Source organism: Anoplophora glabripennis, unplaced genomic scaffold (genome assembly GCF_000390285.2).
Source record: "Anoplophora glabripennis isolate ALB-LARVAE unplaced genomic scaffold, Agla_2.0 scaffold347, whole genome shotgun sequence".
NCBI classification, from domain to species: domain Eukaryota; kingdom Metazoa; phylum Arthropoda; class Insecta; order Coleoptera; family Cerambycidae; genus Anoplophora; species Anoplophora glabripennis.
The window spans coordinates 124884-146543 of record NW_019416440.1 but is presented as its reverse complement, the minus strand read 5'-3'; the positions used below and the strand labels follow the sequence as shown (position 1 = coordinate 146543).

Below are 21660 nucleotides of genomic sequence, written 5' to 3'. Positions count from 1 at the left end.
TTCCTAGACAAAATTTGTTTCGTTTTTACTGAATTTATTCCATACTTTAGGCCGTACTGTATAAGTATCAAACAATATATTATCCATGAAAAAAATAATATAAAATAAAAGCACTAGAATATAGTTAATAAGAATTTCAACAGACCAAAAAAAGGCAGGGTGGCCTGTTCTAAATATTAATAACCACAGGTTTAATAAACCTGAATATATTTACTGACTATTTTGCGGGTAATGTTCTTGATAAGCTTAATGCACATGTTCCAGTATTACCTATTGAAATGCACTAATTTGTGGCGGTCCTAACCAATTGAAAAAATTTCTGCCAATTTTGCAAATTCTGGCAATTTCTAGATGCTTATCGCAGCCTGAAAATGGCTTCAGATTGATTAACCATAAAGTAGATAACAAAGAGTATGTTGCGGTGGCTTTTTTTTTCATCTTTCCTACTTCACTACTTAGACAACAATCATATCCCTCATTTATGTATTTGAAAAATATTGCAGTGGCATTTTATAAAAATATATTCAATACCTTATTTGAAGAAAACTAATTTCTCACAGGTGTTTTTCTTTTTATCTCTTTAGCTTTAAAAAGAAAACGCAGAAACACGCATTTATGCAATTCTCAATGCAGATAATCGAATTAGATCCTAGCACGGCCCGAAGCTCTGTGCTCAAAGCAAGTGGCAATCCGGCGTATAGCCAGAAAACACGATTTGCCTTCTTGACAATCCTATCTCCTACTTCAGCAGCGACCCACAATGGTCCGCCGGCTGTCGTGAACTGTGAACTCGACGATAAACTAATCAAATATAGCACTCGGGCTCTGTTTAACGTCAATCGCATTATACCTACTATCTGTGCCGCATTTTCTGGCGTTGTCGGCTGGAAGCTTGCGGCTTAAGGTTTGACGCGATGAGAGGGAATTGTCTTATCCTCAGCGTCCTAATTATTCTATTTTTGGGTTACGTGGGTCAGTAACGACCAGGAGACGCTAAAAACGGACGAACGGGACTAGGGATTAGTTGCTGTTTACAGTGAAAATGGGGTTGTTTCTTTCGTTAAAATACAAACGAAGAGCGACTTCATATACGAAGTTCCTCGGACACCTCGACGGTTACCTTGTAAGTATACAGGGTGATTTTGAATAGAGTAGCACAAACGCTACCAGTGCATCTAGATGAAAAAATAAGGCGAATGAACTAAATATACCTTAGACAAAAGTTGCACTCCTGAGGAATTACAGGCTAATTTGTCATCTCTTTTTTCTTCCCTTCGTTCTGCATTTTTTTCATTTTTATTATTTTTTTAAATATGTAAGCAGACCCATACATTTGTTCCCTCATTTCAGACATTGTGTTTGACTGTTTTCGCTCTGTTCTACTGATCCTGACCGACCGCAATTGTACAAGATGTTTACCTTTTTAGAGTTTAGTGTAATAATTATATGAATTGAAAATAAAATTGAGAGAATAAAGGAATAGATTCCAACAGTGACANTTATCTGGTATTAGTCATACACAGCTGTGGCCATATTCCAGGAAAGTTACATCATCATGTTGTTATCTTAAACCCAGGCGCGCTCGTTTCTTATATTTTCTCCCTTATAACAAATGATTGGTACTAAGAGGCCTGCACTCGCTGTCGCCACTGAAAAATAGATGACCTCATGACTATGACACCATCATAATCATCCACACATTCCGCTCTTTGTGTTTAGCCGAAATCCGCTATAGAACCATGTTCTTATCAAGAAATAACAACAACATAATAACTTATCACATTATTTATTACCACCATCCTTTAATGTTTATACAGCGCTCCAGTCTCCAGACTCTAGACAAACTTGTGGTGACATGCTTAAAGCAGTCGGCAAACAGCAGTACCCGCTTTCGCTTCAAGTTATGTTCTTCTCCTACGTTTGTTACCTCTTCTGTCTGCTGATTATGGATACACATGTGCCGCTTTAAACTATCTCCTCTTGCAAACTGTCTATCACATACGTTTAATTCCTCACGCTTGAAGTTATGTTCTGAGAATCCATGTAATAAATCAGCGCAATATTTATATTAGTGTCACAGATAACTCGCTAACATGCAGAATTATAACCTTGGGGGGCTTGAGACTGTTTACTTAGCTCGATAAATATTACAGACCGCTTACGTTACCATGTTGCCATTTTTTAACTATCAGGTTTCTTATATTTTCTACCTTATAACAAAAAGATTTATACCAAGAGGCCGTCGCCGTTGCCACCGCCGCCCCCCGCAGCCCGCTGCCGGCTTCCAGCATCGCTGGCCGTATACGGCCGCCTGCTCCCCCCTATGACGCGGGCATCCCGCTGTCGGAAGCCGGCATCGCGCTGCTACCCCGCACGCCGGCACCCCGCTGCCGCCCCACGCGCCTGCCCCCCGCTGCCCCCCGCCGCTGCTCATGCACGCGCCTGGTGCCGCCTCTGACGTCACGCTCCTCGATGCCGACCTCCTGGTGGTCATTGCCGATGACGGACCCCGGCTTCTTCTTCTGCATTCCAGATACCCCACCCCCGCACCCCACTGACACTTCTTCAGCGTGACCATGGAGCTGCTGCTGGAGACCTGGTGCTAGCTTCGGATGGCGGCAGCCCGGTGGTGACCTTGAAGTGGTCTGGAATCCCCACTGCTATACTACTAGTATAGCTTCTTCAAGGTTTACATTTCTGATATACCGTCTTTGTCACGCTTAGGTTGAATTTGGCCAGTTTCTCGCAACCTTCTTTCCACAGCTGAAAAAGTTTGTCTTGTTGCGGCAGCACAATTTTTGTGACATTCAAAAAATACTTGGAGCATATCAACATACTCATTGTTAGTAAAATTTGCCATAATTAAACAACTATTATTTGAAACCGTTGATGACACTGACACATCAACACAAAAATAGCAAATTGTTTACTTACCAGGAGCAAGTATGGTGTTGGCGAAGTATCTCCATACTTATCAATTTAAGCAGGAAATCCTCAAACAAATCGTGTTAGATTGTGTTCAAAGGAAAGTGGGAACTACTTTCAAAAAATTCTTTATAAAACTTTTACTTTAAAATAACGTTATGTTGTAGTATTACATTCGAGATTACAGTAGGTTGTATTAAATTAGATATTATTGCTTAAATTAGACACTTAAAATAATTTTATTTGTTACATAAAGAATACTCCTAAATAAATTTATTAAAATTACTTTACGAGAAAGGCGTTTTTTTTGCTATTACAGAATGGTGTGTTGATGTGTTTGTTACTGCAACCATTGGCGCTGTAAAATTTCCGAAGTTTGTTTTTCGTAAATTATCTACCTAAAAAAAATATCGCGTTTATCGAAAAAATGCAAAAGAGAAAAAATGTTTGTTGCCTCTGGTGAACATATTTAAACAATATTAATAGAAAGTATGTGTCCGCACAGAACAAATGTCAGTACCGAATATAAATGATTTACGCCACATCGTTCAAGATAAATTGAAGGAAATATTGGTTGGCTCTACAACATTCAAGACCCTGTAATTCCTCAGGAGTGCAACTTTTGTCTAAGGTATATTTAGTTCATTCGCCTTATTTTTTCATCTAGATGCACTGGTAGCGTTTGTGCTACTCTATTCAAAATCACCCTGTATAGAATTCGACTAGTGGCAACGATTCGATCGTCTGTTGTATACCTATTTCAAGGACACCCCGTACATCATTTCCATTTCCACGCCGTATCACATTAAAGCTTTCCACCGCTCGTCAATACTTTTTTAACGAACGTAATACGAACAACTCCAATAAACGCTCCTTAAAAGGCTTTTTTCGGGATCAAATGGAATATTAGATAATCGTAAAAGCGGGGTATATGGCGAAATTTTTATCTCTCTTGTCTCTAATTGGAGACTTTGGAGGAACGAATCAACCGTAAAACCGTTTTTGGAGATTGCTCTCGTCCGGTTCGTTTGCTTCCATTTTTTGACACTACCACGAGGAAATTGATGTTGAGAAATGGGAATATAATACGATTAAGGCGATGAGCGTCTGTCTGTAAGGCATTCGCTTTAAAATATCTCCCCGCTTTTAATACGAGCTTATGGCCATGAAGATATCGGTGTCGTTAGGGTTCATATCCGAGAGCTGCAGGATAGGTCAGGAAATAATAGAGTTGGACGCAACTTTTTGTTTCGGCAAGCTGAATTTATTACTATAGTATAGATGCTAAATATTATGTATAATAACACATTAGTTTCCACAGTCATAAAAATGGGGGGGAAGATTGTTTGTTTACAGGCTGGTTAATTGTATAATTTTTACGTAAATTCACGTTTTTCGCTTATAACTTTTTTCCATTCCTTTCCACGAGAAAATAGTAAAGTACTTTTTTTTCGTCTTCAAAAGATCTAAATTGTTATTTATCATATTAATAAATTGACAACTAATAATTAGTACCAATTGAATAATTTATTATCAGAATAATTATGGCAAATAATATTGATGACGAATATGGCGACATGCTCCAAGTGTTTTTCGAATCCAGAAAAAATAGTAACGCTACAGTAAGATTATACCGCTACAGAAAGAAGCCTTCGCGAAACTGGTAAAATTCAGCCCAATCGTGAGGGTGCTGGAAGAAGCCGTAATGTCCGAACTGTTGAAACTGACGAAGCTATACTGGAACATCTAGACAAGACTGTGGTACAAGCACAAGACAGGTGTCCAGGCAACTGCAAGTTTCTCACAGTCTTGTGTGGAATGTAGCTCATGAAAATCTTTTATACCCTTTTCACCATCAACCCGTGCAATAATTGAAGATTTACCTAACCGCGTGGATTTTTGTCAATGGTACATTAATATTTCCAGGCATGACTTAAATTTCCTAATGAATATACTTTTCATCGATGAAGCAAATTTTCCTAGAGTAGGTGCAGTAAACCTTCATAATGTTCATTCATGGTCGGAAGAAAATACTCATGAAATATTTGTTTCAAGATGTCAACATAATTTCAGTTTAAACGTTTGTATGGGAATTGTAGGAAATACTCTGGTAGGTCCTTTTATTCTTCCACACAGGCTTGGAGCGACCGAGTATCATATTTTTGAACGAAATTCTTTCAACATTACTTCAGGATGTACCCCTCGCTACACGTCAGCTGATGTGGTATATGCACGATGGGGCGCCTGCACATAGTACACTTGCCGTTAGAGAATGGTTAAATTTAAATTACCCGAATCGCTGGATTGGTCGTGATGCCCCTGTTTGTTGGCCTGCACGTTCACCTGACCTAACGCCTATGGATTTCTTTTTGTGGGGACACATGAAAAGTATTTTTTATGCCACTCCTGTTGCCTCCTTAGAAGAACTGCGCTTAAGATTATTTCAGGCAGCAGATGACCTTCGCAGTAACCAAAAATTCTTTGTGCGAGTGCGTTATAACTTCAACAGACGTATTAGGTTATGCTTACACCAAAATGGAAATTATTTCGAGAATATTCTTTAAATTTAATTTTGCATTTCTTGTTTTTCGTTTGTATTAAATTTTATTTCAGATAAATAACTTTAGCAAATTATTTTTCATGTTATTATTAAATTACCTGCTTATTGACAGAAAGTGTCAATTTATTAATATGATAAATAACAATTTATTTGTTGTGACATCCGCCTACTTTATTTTTACAAATTTTCCCCTTTAGTGAACGATGACGCATCTAATTTTTTTACTAGAAAACTATCGGTTTTATCGAAAAATTACAAGAGGTAAAAAAGTTGCGCAATAAATTAGTCTTCCCAATAAATATTTTTAAATAAATAATTTGCATCATATAAAAAATTTCTAATAAAATATTGCAATGGGGTTTGACTGTTTCACTCCTTTACAAAATTCGCCAATGACCGAACAAATATTGAAAAGTTGTCTCTTTATTAGTAGGATGCTCGTACCAAGTTTCGTGTCTCTAGCATTCCTAATGTTAAAGAAAAAAAATAAAATGTGAATTTCAATCCCCTCCTTTAAGAGGGTATATCGCCTCAGGGGTGCAATTTTCATATAAGGTATTTTTGCTTCAATCCTCTTACGTTTGGCTCTACATACACTGGTACCATTTTTGCTACTTCATCGACCGAATCTATTTTAGTTCTTTCCTGACCAGCGCTGTTTAGCACACGTAAATTTTAGTTTAGTATACCGATTTCAGACGCACTCTGTACAAAACGTCTTTCTCGGTTATAGTCTGTTTAGAAATGAAAGAGAGTAATAAATGCTTATTATGTATGCAAATCGTAAATAAATGTAGTACTGGTGCTTACATTCAATTATATTTTTATATTATGTATTATCGGTATAGATGTACTTTTAAAAAAACTTTGTGTGACCGGGTTGTACTAAATTGTAACAGGTAGCTAAAATTTAATCCCCGACAATCCGTCTTTGTCTATGCCGCTTCAATTTCTCGGTCCATTTCTCTTATAAGTAAACAATATAAAAACAGCATTTCAAAACATGAGGCTAATTTAAGCATCATAACCGGGCTAAGAGTGTTTTTAGTAATTCAAATAAAATTATTCAATATTATTATCAAAATATTTATTTAAATTTAATGAATAGACTTTTATTCCACACAAAAATATATGTATTTTGAAAATTCAAATTATGGTGAGTAAATGTAGTGTTGTATAAATGTACAATAAAGAAAATAAAAAAGTAGGTATATTAAAATTCATCCTCTAAATATTCTGATGAATTATCTTCGTCTCCTAGATTGATAACGATAGGTTCCACAGTAACGTCAATTAAATTATCGAGTTCCCACATTTTCTCCTCTTCTTTTTGTACATGATGTATACATCTTCGCCAATTATCTGCAGTTACTCGTTCCAAGGAAATTTTTAACAAAATTTTCACGTCACTTAATTTAAACGTCGTATTATTTCGGGCTACATCTCCTTTTACCTGCGCCCAGACTAATTCGATTGGGTTAAGTTCACAGTGATAAGGTGGTAACCGTAGTACCGTTATTTGGGGATTTGTTGTCGTTTCATCGATAACATATTTTTTCTGATCTTTATTAAGATTGACAAGTGTCAAAAGTTCCTTTTTCACCATATTTGTTTCAAAAGAAATGTTTTTTCCGGATAACCATTGAATTATATCGGCTTTCCTCCAAGCAGTCGTAGGCGTCCACTGGGTCTGCCGTGAATGGTAACTGGCATTATCCGTGACAGTTACATACCCCGGAGGAATAAGATCCAACATCTGTGTAAAATACTCTTCGAAAACATCTGCGTTCATGTCTTCGTGATAGTCACCTGTATTTTTAGATTCAAATAAAAGTAAACCGCCATCTACAAAACCACTGGCACTATCTATATGTGTCACTATTAATCTTCGCCCTTTACCTGAAGGTGCCTTGAACCCCGTTGAAAGTCCATCCAAAAATGCTTGTCGAAAACTTTTCACATTTTTATCTTGCCATACTTTTGTTACAGTATATCCCTCGTTGACCCAAGTTTCGTCTAGATAATAAATATTCCTCCCTTCGTCATCACGGTGTATTTTCTAATTGATCTTAAGTAGGATCTTCGCCAACAAATAATTTCATCTTTATCGATAAGAACTGACTTCCTGTTCTGCTTTTCCCAGCAAAAATTCAACTCTCGTAAGACGGCCCATAATTTGCTTCCACTGATTTTTGGCAAATCGTCCTCTGAAAGTTCACTTAAAATTTTGTTTAGCGTTGGTATTTCTTTTTTAAAATAAAATGAGTGTACTTTTCTGCGAATGACATTTTTGAAGAAATCATCTATAACGACTTCTGACCCCCCGTAGATGATTTTGGGGGATTTACAGTATCTTGTTCATTTTTTGTTTCCTTTAAAAGTCTGTAGATAGTCGATTTTCCAATCCCTGTCATTTTGGAACACTTTTCCACGATGTCGTTAACACTGTTGGTAGGATTTTAGTGTTTCAATGCATTAAATACATTTAATATAATAATTTTCTCATTCTGAGACAGCGCACATCTTTTCACGCGTTTAGCAGGTACGTAATCTGATAAGCTCCACATTTTACCCAAACAATATTATATCCACTGGCACAATAGTCACTAAACACAAGTCGAATTTTACTCTACTGCAACTAGCACGTCTTCGTATATTCAGCTCTAAGACTGGATTGATCTGTCACAATACACTGGCTTCTGCCCTATGATGTATCCAGTAAAATATATTAATGTACACCCATTATCTGATAGCATTAGTGTTGCCCGATAATTACCTAAAACGAAATATTACCACGCCCATGGCCGGTCCTTATCTCGGGGTTTTATTACTCTCTTTCAGTTCCAAACAGACTGTAGCAAATTTTTAATAAATCGAATTAGCTTTACTAAAACATTGTCAATATAGCGGGATATAGAACCCTCTTAAAGGAAGCAGTTCCATTGAAATATCCAATTTGCCCCTCACCGTTGAAATATAAGAGCTTTTCTTATGAAAATTTCATTTTCTCCCAATATAAGCCATTCTCCGAAGACACGGCCTCCCCCTGGCTCGCCATTTAGAACCTCTTGCGGCCCGGCGAAATTTTTAATTAAACCAGAGCCCGAGAATCGACTTAACGAATTGATATCGTCGGAAAAACTTATTGCCCACTTAATTAATACGTCTGCGACTTTGCAGCGGCTTAAAGTTCGGCGATATTTTAAATTTAGAGATGCGCGGTCGGGCGGGATATGAATTATTTATGGAAGTTTGGAACAAGTGGAAAGTCTTTTATTGCGGCCCTTTTTCACTACTTCCGACGCGTTCGTTGGGGGCAGGGAATAGTGGGATATATGGCCGGATCGGAACTAATTTAAAGTTAAACAAATTGGATTCTGCTCTGCAGAAAATAAAGTAATTTTACAAACTACCAATGACTTAGTGACCTTAATGTGTAATTTTACACAAATCTTTTACGAATGCAATACGCCACACATACCAAAAGAATAAGCTTCGCCGTGTTTTGATTCGATTAAAGCAGGGCACTCTGCGACGAAGCCTATCGCGCTGATGTACATCGCGAAACAAAACAATCGCTTTACCCACTAATCCCCCCGTTTTTCCTGTAGCCCTCATTTAGCGATCGCTCGAATCCCACCGCGTTCGGACAATCCATCAAATCCGGAAACGTTGTTTATTCAACGAGATCCAGCTGTACTTTTTTTTTCTGTTTCAGGATTCCGAGCTGTGCATAGCGCTGGCGTTCGCGTTGCAGTACGCTCGCCTCTGCGTGTTCTGCTGGATGCTGCTGATGACGCACAACATGCACAACCAGTTCAGGACGGGCCTGCACCTGGTGCCCACCACCGATAACCATATCGCGAAGAATTTCGTCAGGTAGGGCCCAATATAAGATTAATTAGGGATAGTTGAACAATTGAAAGAGGAAATAGTATATTTTCAGAATTGAATATACAGGGTCGGAAAGTCCCCATGGTTCATCGGCCGTTACGTGGAGCGGTAAAGAAAGTCAAGAAATCCGTGCGATAGAGAAAGAGGGCTATAATGAAGGCGTCTAATAGTCACCGCCCATCCACTTCTTATTTGTGGAAGGGCGAAATGGGCGGTGAAGATTAGACGCCTTCATTATAGCCATCTTTCTCTATTGCACGGATTTCTATGACTAACTTTATCGCTCTCACGTAACGGCCGATGAACCATGGGGACTTTCCGACCCTGTATACAATAACTTAGTTTTTAGTGTTTAAGCAACAGCTTGATAGCAAATAGTGCATTTTTTTTTGGTGTTTCAATGATATAAGTAAGAACAAATTTCAGAAACAATCTAAAAACATCTATATTTTAATATTTTTAGTAAATCTGGCAACGCCGAATAATATTTCGAAATTATTATGGAGTAGTCTCATATATTTATAATTTCGAAAAATTGTGCGGTGTTTCAGATTTAATAAAAATGTTAAAAATAGTTTTTTGTGGTTGATGATGGTTTTTCTTAGCCGAAACGTCGCAATGAAAAAGCGTTTTCTAAATAAAAAAGTTACAGATGATTTTTTAAAACGCCACATTTAGGTACTTTTTTCAAAATAACTCAAAAACCTGAGGAGTTAGGACGATCTGCAAGCACCATTAAGTTAGCAACAGAACTGTCCCCATCTAACCATTTTCCTTCTTTTATAGTTTCTAATATACCAATGCATGTATCAACAAAATGGACCACCGTGTACATAACAGAATTCAAACTTTTCGAGGTAACTATTGTTCACTAATCTACCAATTTCCAGAATATTTTTGAACATTTTGATTTTCTCTTCTTCTTCTTTAATATTTTGGATTGGGATCAAAATAGTGAAATATAAAAATACTGCTTTGTAGAAGAAGTTTTTTAGAACAAAAAAGATACTTTGCGCTTTTTTCGTCCGAGCTATGGTTTGTCTGGAAAAAAATATTAAACCCATGAAGTCATCTTCCGCGGCCACCAAACAAGCGAATAAATTCACTCTACAAACGTAATTGTCGAATTTCACTCAAATATTGAATACATTAATATGTAGATATGAATATTCGAACTTAATTCAATGCAAAAAAATAAAAAATTAAAAAAAAATAAAAATTTCAAAAAATGTTCGTAAAAAATTTTCCTAATTGTTTTTTTTTTTGGATTTTCGAATATACTGAAGGTAGTAAATAGTAAATATAAGGTAATATTGACTATTTTTATTGGAAAATTATATGCATATTTTTATTACAAAATCATAGGAAAAAAATTATATAAAATCATCTACATCTTGTTCATCATCGTTATCATCGTTATCAAATCATCGCAATTTATACCTGTTTTCACATATACTGTATTTCCTACATGGATACGACCGTTAAATTTTGAATAATTTTTGTAAAATAAAGTTTTTTCCTATAGTTACTTGTTTTCGAGATATGTCGACTTCAATATGCAATGATGTAACAGGAAAATTTATTTAAATCGCACTGAGACAAAATATTCTTTTAAAATATTGTAATAATGGCTTTATTAACACCATATACTAACTAACAAACAATAAATTATAAAAAAAACGAGTGATCAACTACAGAAAAAAAAAATCACAGTGGTAAATCTTATAAGGGGCAGAGACGAACTGTATTTTATCAAACGTTATTATAAAATACAGTCATAGGTGGCTCATATCATTTATTTAAAATAAAACATGTACGACAGATCACACATATTATTTTCCAATAATTACCAATAATTACAATACTGTAATTACTATAATTTCCAATAATTACAGATTTATCTACCTTTCACCTACCTTTCAATTTAACTATAGTACTAGTTATAAGATTTACCATTGTACAATTTTTTTCTGTAGTTGATCATATGTTTTTTTATAATTTATTGTTTGTTAGTTAGTATGTGGTGTGAATAAAACCATTGTAACTGTAACAATATTTTGAAAGAATATTTAGTCTCAGTGTGATTTATACAAAATAATAGATTTTCCTATACATCATACAATGCATATTGAATCGACATGTCTCGAAAACAAGCAAATATTGCGAAAAACATATATTACAAAAATTACTCAAAATTTAACGCTTTTCAGATGGACTGTATTTCCACGTATCAGGGATCAAAAAATTTTCTAGTATCGCCATGCCATCTATACAGAAAGATTTGAACTAATAGTTCTAACTACAATTTAAAGCTATTCGAGAGACTTAACAACCCTAGTTCCCGGAACTAAAATAAATTTCTTCATTTCGGAGATATTGGCAGCGGGAGTGTTAAATGGCACACCCTGTACATATTTTGCCGTAAACTCGAGATTCCTAAAATTTTTAAAAAACCACAAGGTCGTATTTCGTAATTAGATAAAAACCATTACCCGGAAATTTTATTTGTGGATTTGAAGTCACCTAAATTCCCGACGTTGAAAAAAATCGAACTATCCTTATGTTTAAGTATATTTGTCATTGAGACTCTCGGTTTTCGATTCAAATAATAATGCGTAAGTCTTTGTAGCATGAAACAAATTAACCATACAATTGAAAAGTTTAGAGTTCTTACTTGAAAAGGGGCTATCACAATTATTATTAAGGAGGTTCGATACCGAAAAAAAAAATGGTAAGAAAGTTTTCAAAGCAATTGAAATCTGTTAATAAATATGCAAACTATCTCGTGTAAAAATATCAGATCGATTGCCAATGTAGTTTTTTTGAAAAATGATATTAAAAATTGTGCTCTTATACACAGGCTCTTATGGGAGTTGGGGCAAAAACTTTAATCAAACGTGAATATTGCTCTTAAAAATGGTTAGGATCGGGAAAATAAAATTGTAATTAAAGAATTAAATATTACTAAACATTTTAAAACAATAAAAATATGCATTTACAATGTAATTATTGAGATAATGGAATGAATATATAACGTTTTGACAAATTTGAACAAACATCTGATCCAATGAAAGGAAATATGGCAACACTGTACGCTTTATTTAGCGCTTCGACTGACGCGCTATATTTGAATAGCTCGATTATAGACTATAAAATTATTCTAGTTGAAAACATATGTAGTAATAATTAATATTAAATACATTTTTCGTGATCTAATGCAATATAATAGCAATTTGAAACAAAAATTGAAACGATCTCTTTGCAAAACGAACAGTATAGATGTTCTGTCATAATCTTCAATTTGACAAGGCGACGTCTCACTATCATACACTGAACTTCTTGATAGTTATCATTTGGATTCTCGGTTTGCACATTTTACTTTTTTCTCAGCAACCCACATTCTGTTTCATACGCATTTTATATTACTTTTCAGTCATTCATTACTTTTTGTTTGTACCTTGGATGTTCATTCATGTTTACGGAATAAGCGCAAAGTTGACAGTAATGACAGTTGACCCAACTTTTACCACCACGCCATAACAATGTTGCCAGATTTCATCCATAATTTTACAAGCTCTTAATGAATAAATAGACACTTTTATTCAAATAAAAAGTTAATTTCATTAAACACGAAAAATATATGCAAGCTAATATGTGTTTTATAAATTTCATTCGTATATATTATATTTAGTTCACACAAATTAATTTATGTAAGGTTGGTACTACAACGAAACTACCGTGTATAAGCATAGGCCTATGCAATAGTTTATAATGTAGAGCGCCAGCTTCAAAAAATTGGTTCTCACGCGGCTGGCCGAGCTTCGCGCGAGCGGAATGCATACCTGATTTATAGATTTTTTTCCGGCCAAATCATCGCTCGGACGAAAAAAGTACAAAGTATCTTTTTTGTTGGAAAAAACTTCCCCTACAAGCTAATATTTTTTATTTCCATCCATCTTCATACCAATCCAAAATATTAAAGAATTTCGAAAATCAAAATGTTTTTCAACATTTTTTTGGAAATCGATAGATTAATGAACTTTTTCTTATATTAATCTGCATACTTTGAAGTACTTATAACAAAAAAATCAGCCATATTGCTAGTTCCTTGTTTATGTGGCCTCCACCGACTGGGCTGGTACTTTTTTGGAGTTGTATTGGTTATATCTTTAGAAGACTGTCTCACTCTTTTGTCCATTATTAGGGGCGCACGAATTTTTATCGTAAACGAAACGTGCGATCTTCCAAATTTCCTTCATTTAAACTGTTATCCACCAGTAAAACCGTTCAAAGCGCTAGAATCCGCGCTAGTATCAATTTTTTTTTAAAGCGAAGTGTCATCGCAATCTCAATTTCCCCCATTGTTCGTGTTTACTTTCGAGGGATTCACTTCGCCGAACAAACAAAACCCGGCCATTGTATTTACAATTAATCGTGCCGCAATTATTTTCTCGAGGCCTACGCGATTGGTACGAACAAAGCACGGGAAAGAATGCTTTCGGCGGGAAACGACGCGTGTGAGCCGGAGGGAGGGTTTGTGAATTATACGTTCACTCGAGCGCCCATCAAATGTCCGAGAGGATCGCGTTCGAAGGGGATCCGGCAATTTTTTTTGAGTGGAAGAGGAGTATCTGGACGGTCGTGATGGAAATAATTGAGGCTGGCGCCGCGTCGCTTGTACCGTATTTTTTATTTTTGTTTGCCTCGTGACTGGTGTGGTAATTTTGCTAATTTTTTTTTGTGGATGTCGTAGAAAGTCGTAGATTATTCCTTTCTGATTTTATAACAGTTGGTCAATCACAGTGTGCTTAGCCACGGCAATCAGTGTATCAAAAAATGATTCAGTAATTCATTAATTAATTATTTGATCAATTCATTAATTATTACTCAAGGGGGACATCTGAAGAAGCGACTTATCGAAGAAAATTGAGAATAGATGCGTCATGAAAAATGGAATCAGTATCATACATTTTTTTTTGTAAAATCTTTATAGTTTCCGAGAAAAAAATTATTGAAGTTGTAGTATTTACAACCTATATATCGCTGGGCTACTGTACTCTCTCTCTCCACGTGGCCCTAGGCGATTCCGAATACTGAAATCCGATTTTAGTATTAACGTTTTTGCGATAGTGTTTACATTAGTCTTTCAAGTGTCAAAAATGGCTAACGTGTATAGCAACTTGGAGTTGATGAATATCGTTTTAATTTATGGTGAAGCAAGACAACATTTGTTAGGTCGCAAAAACTGGGTAAAACGTGCCCACATTTGGTAAGGTTTTGCAGTGGACTAGTTTCCAGTGCTGTGAAGAAGTGTATTTTTAAATCATTTTCGAAGTGCCTATATTTTTTTTCACAAAATTGTACTTGTAAGAGTCTTCTGTACATTCAAAAATTTTTTTTGGATAAGTTCTGAATCACCCCGTATATTCTCGCAGCGTTTTGCGAACTCCTGTATAAACAAGTTATTTTTAAGTAATATGGCATTTAATTTTAATCCAAACATAGAGTTAATTAATAAAATAATTGAAAGTTGCATTTTTAAATGTTACATACTAGATTATGTAAATTCATTCTTGAGACGACATCGCTAGTAAGCTCATAATATCTTTCAACTAACAGACATTTTCATCTAATACCCATACGTATACGTGATTCATATTCGGAGATAGTTCTAGCCACTGTAGGCCATCGTCGCAATTTCTTCGATAAATAGCCAAAGGGGTTTGGTAAGTTTTTTTCGTCGCCGCAAAAACTGCCAACTTAATGTTAGGGACCCTTTTTTGCTCCCAAAGACGTCCACCTATTACCGTCGTTTGTTAAGCTTATCCGATCGGTTGTCAACTGTTCATTCTACAGAAAGTTGAACAGCGGGGGACGCAATATATGCTTCCGAATTGGCTGAGGGGAATTTTTCAAAATTTTATGATTAATAACTTATTAAAAAAACTTCAGGGATATAATATGTGCTATTAAAAATAGAATGGGTATCGCCAAAAAGATGTAATAAAATATTTGTAGAAAAATTTCACCTTGTTTCGAATTTGTTCGCGAAAATGCCACGAAAAGATATGAAATCGGGTTGCCTTACATAAATATAAAATAACAGCCAAATTCTACAACGGCGCAAGTCAACAGCCTTGAGTCGGCCAAATCTAGAAGTACCAAATGTCAGAATTCGTACCGAAGAGCAGTACCCTGGAATTGGCGGAGCCACCATGAAGCGCGATCGAACGTCGACTCTGGTATTGCCACAATAGAATTGTTGGGAGTGTATCGCTTGAGACCTAAATATCAATCTAGCATCTAATCCATGCAGAACTTTTTGTGCTTGTGATGAAGATCTCAAAGGTTAAACTCAAGTTTAAAAAGAAGTACCAAAGGAGTTTAAAATGCAAAACCTTTAAAGTTATACTAGTTACGTCATTTCTGATAGGTAGGTATCGTTAAATAAATATAAACTGGAACTTTCGCATCGTGCCTAATAAGCGTTGACCTTTTACACTTATCCAAAAACCGACGGTTTTCTTTGCGGTACGTGACTTTCCCGCAGAACCAATCTACTCCTGACACACACACATTTCTCCAAATGAATCAAATATTTCGATCTGAAACGTTCGAAGGCACAACCGCGGCTTCGAAAACAGACATTCATCCTCCATTCAAGGTATAAAGAAGTACTCGAGTCGAGAACGAGAAGCGTACATTTCAGTAAAATAAATATTGGGTTCAGCGGGCACCAAGTTGAAATATCAACTGCCACGTTGAGCTGAGGATGAACGAGTGTTGACTTTGAGAAAGGACTGCTTCAGGAGGAAGAGGACATGATCTCGTTACGCCGTTTGCGATATATAACGGAAATGATGCGAGACCCAACTAGGAAATTGAAACTCGTTGTGGTGCCGCGTCTGCATAACTTGTAGAAGATTATTGATATTTTAAATTCTTGAAGCGGGGGAATAATATTGTGCCGGGGCGCGTATCGGATAAAATTGCAGGGAAAGGATGGGAGGAAATGACAAATAAAGGTACTTGTTTAACATAATTGTATTATAATTGCAAACAAGGTGGGTGTAAACAATTTTAAAAAATGCATTTTCAGTTCTTGTCGTATCTTAGATTGAGGGAATTTGCATATATTTTTTTAAATGTCTAGAAATAATCTACAACCTTTTATAGGTAAGTCATGATGAATTTTATATGCTTCTACCGTAAACAGAGTTGCGTTAAAGGAAATATCACCTTTAATAAGTGTCTACTTCCCTTTTTTATAATAATTATAATATTTATTTAGTTGTAACTTATAAATTAAGTACCTAATGAAGTCACTAGGGTGGAAAATGTTACAGTAGAGTCAAATTGTGTTTGTAAATTTAATGAATCAATATTAGGTAGTGTATAATGTCTTAATATTTCAAAATACCTTAAATTATTAAGAAATAGGCCTTAGGGCGCAGTTTCGGGAGCAATTATTTTGACCAAAAGAGTGTACAGTTTCTATTACGTTATTTTTTTAAAATGGGAACAACCTGAACCTGAATTTAAACATTTAAACGTTCTTTTAATCCAACTTTAAAATTTACTTCTACCCCAATTGTCTATTCGATATTTATTATGGAAAAATATTTTCCCGAACATTTAACAGTAACTGTACAGTATTTATTAAAAATACTAGCAGGTCTACAGACCCAGAGCCAATATATGTAGTACCAAAATACTTTTCTCCAACCGTCACAAAACTATGACATTTTTCGACTGTCAGAAGTCTGTAAGGTTGATATTTTTCTTACTGAGTAAAAAAATCCGTCAGCTAAAAGGGTAGCAGACGTTCGTCGTAATGAGAATAAAAACTTGCATAATATAATGAGACCAAAACATATTGGCTACATTGTTTAGAAAGGGATTTCAAGCCATAACAAGATGAAGTTAATTTTTGACACAGATAATAATTAATCTGAGGAGACCAATCGAGTTTGTCATCAAGATACATACCGAGGAATCTTGCTGATTGAGAAAATTGTACATAATTATCCGCTATTGTTATTCCCTCAACTGAAGATATATTACAAAGTTTTGATCTGAAAAGCATAATCTTGTTCTTGTCTACATTTAACACAAGTTTATTTTTCTCTAACCACAGTGCTAGATTCTTAAATATTAAATCAGCAGCCACTTCAATATCCATAATATTAGTCGATTTGTATAGAACATTAGTATCGTCTGCGTAAGTTACTAGCAAACTAGGACAATTTTTTATAGCTTTATGTAAATCATTGGCATATAAAAAAATAATTATGGACCAAGGATTGACCCTTGAGGAACACCCATAGTTATTAATGAACTCTCAGACCGGGCAATATGAACTCAATTATCAATATGGCGACTAATGTTGGACAAAGTATCCATGACTACATCGATATATCCTACTTACCTACTTTGCTTTATTATCCAAAGGTTTGAATAATTTCAAAGCACAAATTGATAATTAAATGGGGGATTTCAGTTGGAGAAAAAATAGTATATTTTACTAGGAATAAAAGTGTCTTTTTTGTCTCGCAATTTTGCATCCGCTCGGCTTCGCTTCGCAAACAAAAGTAACACTTTCAATCCTAATATAACAATATGCTCTTTTCCTTTTTCAAATGCTGACTGACAGTTTGCTTATTTCTACCGTCGATATCGCGGTAACAATGACGTCTAATCTCGAGAGCATTATTACAGTATATAAGAGGATTTTTTTTTATGAATTCTACAAAAGGTTTGGAAATGCTTCAGCTGTCAACGGCAGAAATGCGAGCAGGCATTGTGAGCGGCGAACGGATTGGAAAGGAACGTTAAAAATTGGAATATTTATTGCTCGGTGAGCGACAGAAAATTAAATTTTACACAATGTATACGCGAGTTTCCCTTTATCCGACCGATTAATTCCCAATACAAATGTATTTCGGCTCGGCTAGAACCATTTGTTGTAGATTGTATTTTAACCGCGGCATCTCATCATACTTTTAATCGATTTAATGCGGGAAATCGCTGTCGTCGGGACTATTATAGTCTGGCGCTGCGCCAAACGGTGAATTATTGTTGTGCCATAAATTTTATTTATCTTTTCGGGCGGCCCGGATTGCGTTTGAGCGCGCGGATTTTCAATTGTCGAACGAAAAGAGGGGCTTCGTCGATGGGGGCGATTTATCATACATCGATTCGATAAAATGTCCAATAAAAGTTCGCCGGATTCGAGGGATTTTTTTTCAATCGCGCGCCCGCGAATCGCGTGTTTTTTCCATCGCCGATGTTATTTTTCGAATTACTCGATATGGGATCAACCTGGGATTCAATTATTAAAACTGTGTCGACCCAACTTTATTGTCGTTGTTGCACTAAATTTAGAAAAACTGAATGTTGAGCCACTTGATTTCTACAATTTTGTGAGAAATATGATCAAATTTTCTTAATCCATGTACAAGTCGACAACATGAATTTTGAACTTTTTGAATTCTATATATTTTCTTGTACACTAAGGCATGGACCATAGACATAACAGTAATTATAATAGGAGAGAACAAGTGACTCACATAACATTATTTTAAATTTTTTATTCAGGATATGACGACTACTATAAATTAATCTAAGCGAAGAATAAGATTTTTGGAGTAATGTTTTCACATACTATTTGAATCGTAAGATACTGTCAAGAGTCACTCCCAGATTTTTTACACTGTCGGTAATAGGAATTGGAATACCATCAATTATAATATTAAAGTTGAGTCTTAATAATTGTACCTTTTTCTTAGTACCAAAAAAAATTATTTTTGATTTGCTAGAATTTAATTTTAAATTATGTTCATCAGATAATTGCCTTACAGTTTGTAACTCAGAGCTGACAATACTGCATGCTTGATCCAGATCATTAATTTTGCTAAAATGGAAGCAGTGTAAATTATAAAAAGTAAGGGACCCAAAATTGACCCCTGGGGTACACCAGAAAATATTTCTAAACTATTAGAGAAAATGTTATGTCATTGTATCATTGTGAAACACGTAAATTGTTTTACGCATCGTTACCATCGGCTCCAGAATCTCGATGGGATCTGTTATAGATCGCATCATCATAAATTGAGTCTTCTACTTTTCGCCAGTTTTTTTATAGGTGTGCTGTGCACTGTTTAATACTTATTACTTTATGTTTATTAATATACCGGGTGATCCATTAACGGTATCGAGCGGCTGAATATAGGAAACTATATTCCACTGTATGCCACGATTATGGGGTAAAAAATCTGTTAACAAATACGACTAAAAGAAATTGATTTAAAATATGTTCATGTTTGTAACTTCACCGCTAGGGGGCGCAACTGCTACAGCGAATTGTCGGTTTTTCGAAATTTCGCCTATATAACCTAAGTTGAAAATACACTGTTAAACCCTTCACAAGTTTTGTTTGAACTTTTTTTTTGTTATTACCATAGCAACGCCAGTATGAAGGACGCTATTTTGAAAATTTTAAATCGTCACAACTTCTAAATTGCCTTAATCGATTTCAATAAACGACGGAACATTTTAAAGAATTGTTAATAAAATTTATATTTATGATATGGGAATAAAAATATTATTTCCCTGCGCAACGGTAGACGACGCTAATGAGAAAAGTTTTGTAACTGTCTCCGTTTACTAAAAAAATTAAATGCAACGATATAGTTTTTTTTCATGGCTTGATAGACCAATCATTAACGAAAACAAATACACAAAAAAATCCAAAAAACCTCAAATTTTGACCTTTGACCCCGAATAACTTTTTTAGTACACATGGAATCGGTGGGGACTTTTGACACTTTATTTCTAATGGTGTACCCAAGGCCTCCACCAAAATTTAGCTCTGTCGGAATTTTCGTTATTTGACCACTATTTTTATGACTAATTTGACCGGCCTAATTATAAAATTATGAAACCATGAAGTCAGTTTTACTAAAGAAGAAAATTTTTGAACAAGTGGCACCACTGTCATCGAACTTACAATTAGAAGACGTACTGTTTATTATTGTCTTACATATGCGTATATGTTCTCACCACAGGTCAGCGCAAACCGGGTTATCCGAAATTAGGCGTGGTAATTTGTATCAGTGCACTAACAACGTTGCCAGTTGTTACCTTTCAATTGGTACTATACATATTCATCTAATCGGAAGTAAACAAGAAAGCAACAAAATTAAACCGTGAACAGTTTAAATTTAAGCAGAATACGATCCTGTTCCGAACGCTTACGAAGGCCAATGGAAGTTAGCATCCACTTTTCAGTTAAAATTTCGTGTAGCAGCCTCTGAAAAGCTGCTATTACCAAATGACTTCACAGTTGGTATAAATTTTGGCTGACTAAAATAATGTCATTTTCTCGTAAACCAAACATCCCTTAGTATAGCTAGGTTGTCCTTATTTTCCTAATTCCTATTTTTCTGGAGTGAGTTCTGGACCCTGCGTATACTTCACAAACTCCCTTAACCCGAACATTCCAAGGTTAGCCGCGACGAAGTCTCCACAAATCGGGATTATACTTACAAATTCGAGCCGGCCACAATTAAATCTTTACACTCGGTCGTTCCTCGCTAAGCCGACCCAAATTAAATTCCTCCATCTCGGGGGGCGACCCGTCGAAATTTAATCAACGGTTTCGAAGCCCTGCCTCGATTCAAAACGGGATCCTTGTTCCAGATACTCGCTGGTGGGATGGGGCCTGCCTTCTGTGCTACTGGGGGCGAGCATCCTCGTCCAGTACCACGACAAGGCCGGCAAGCTGCTGGACACCAGGAGCCTGAAGGGCCAGAATTGCTGGTAAGTGCCTGTTTTATGCTTATCGGGGGGGCCGTTGCAGGTATTAGTGGCCGGATTAGGCGTAAATATTTTATGTTACAATCCCGAACGAAGGGGAAAGGGAATAGATAACGGCGGCGTGGTTTCTGCTGTGTTCAGTCATCAATAAGGGGCTTTCAGTGGCGTAGGCTGTGGGAGTGCAATGCTATTTGAGGGAGGGGTATTTTACGACTATACTGATACTTTTTTTAAATAATAGTGCAATGAAAAACTTTGCATAGCAATTTTAAATTAGCGAAGTCAGTAAAAATTAAAACAATCTTTGTAAAAAATCTTCTAAGTATACAGGCTGATTCAAAATTCAGAATAAAGAATTTCGGGGCGTATTTCTGAGGTCAAAATAAGACTTTATTCTCCTATAAACGTAANACGACTAAAAGAAATTGATTTAAAATATGTTCATGTTTGTAACTTCACCGCTA

The 21660-nt window shown here is 35.7% G+C and overlaps 1 protein-coding gene across 1 annotated transcript in view; it reads left to right on the top strand.

Annotated features, from left to right (window-relative positions):
• LOC108908367 (adhesion G protein-coupled receptor E3-like) overlaps positions 1–21660 on the top strand; it is a 106459-nt gene that overhangs the window by 54002 nt on the left and 30797 nt on the right. The window contains exons 3-4 of the mRNA XM_018712397.1: positions 9204–9364; positions 21080–21199. Coding sequence (XP_018567913.1) covers positions 9204–9364; positions 21080–21199 — 281 coding nt within the window. The remainder of the gene's footprint in view (positions 1–9203; positions 9365–21079; positions 21200–21660) is intronic.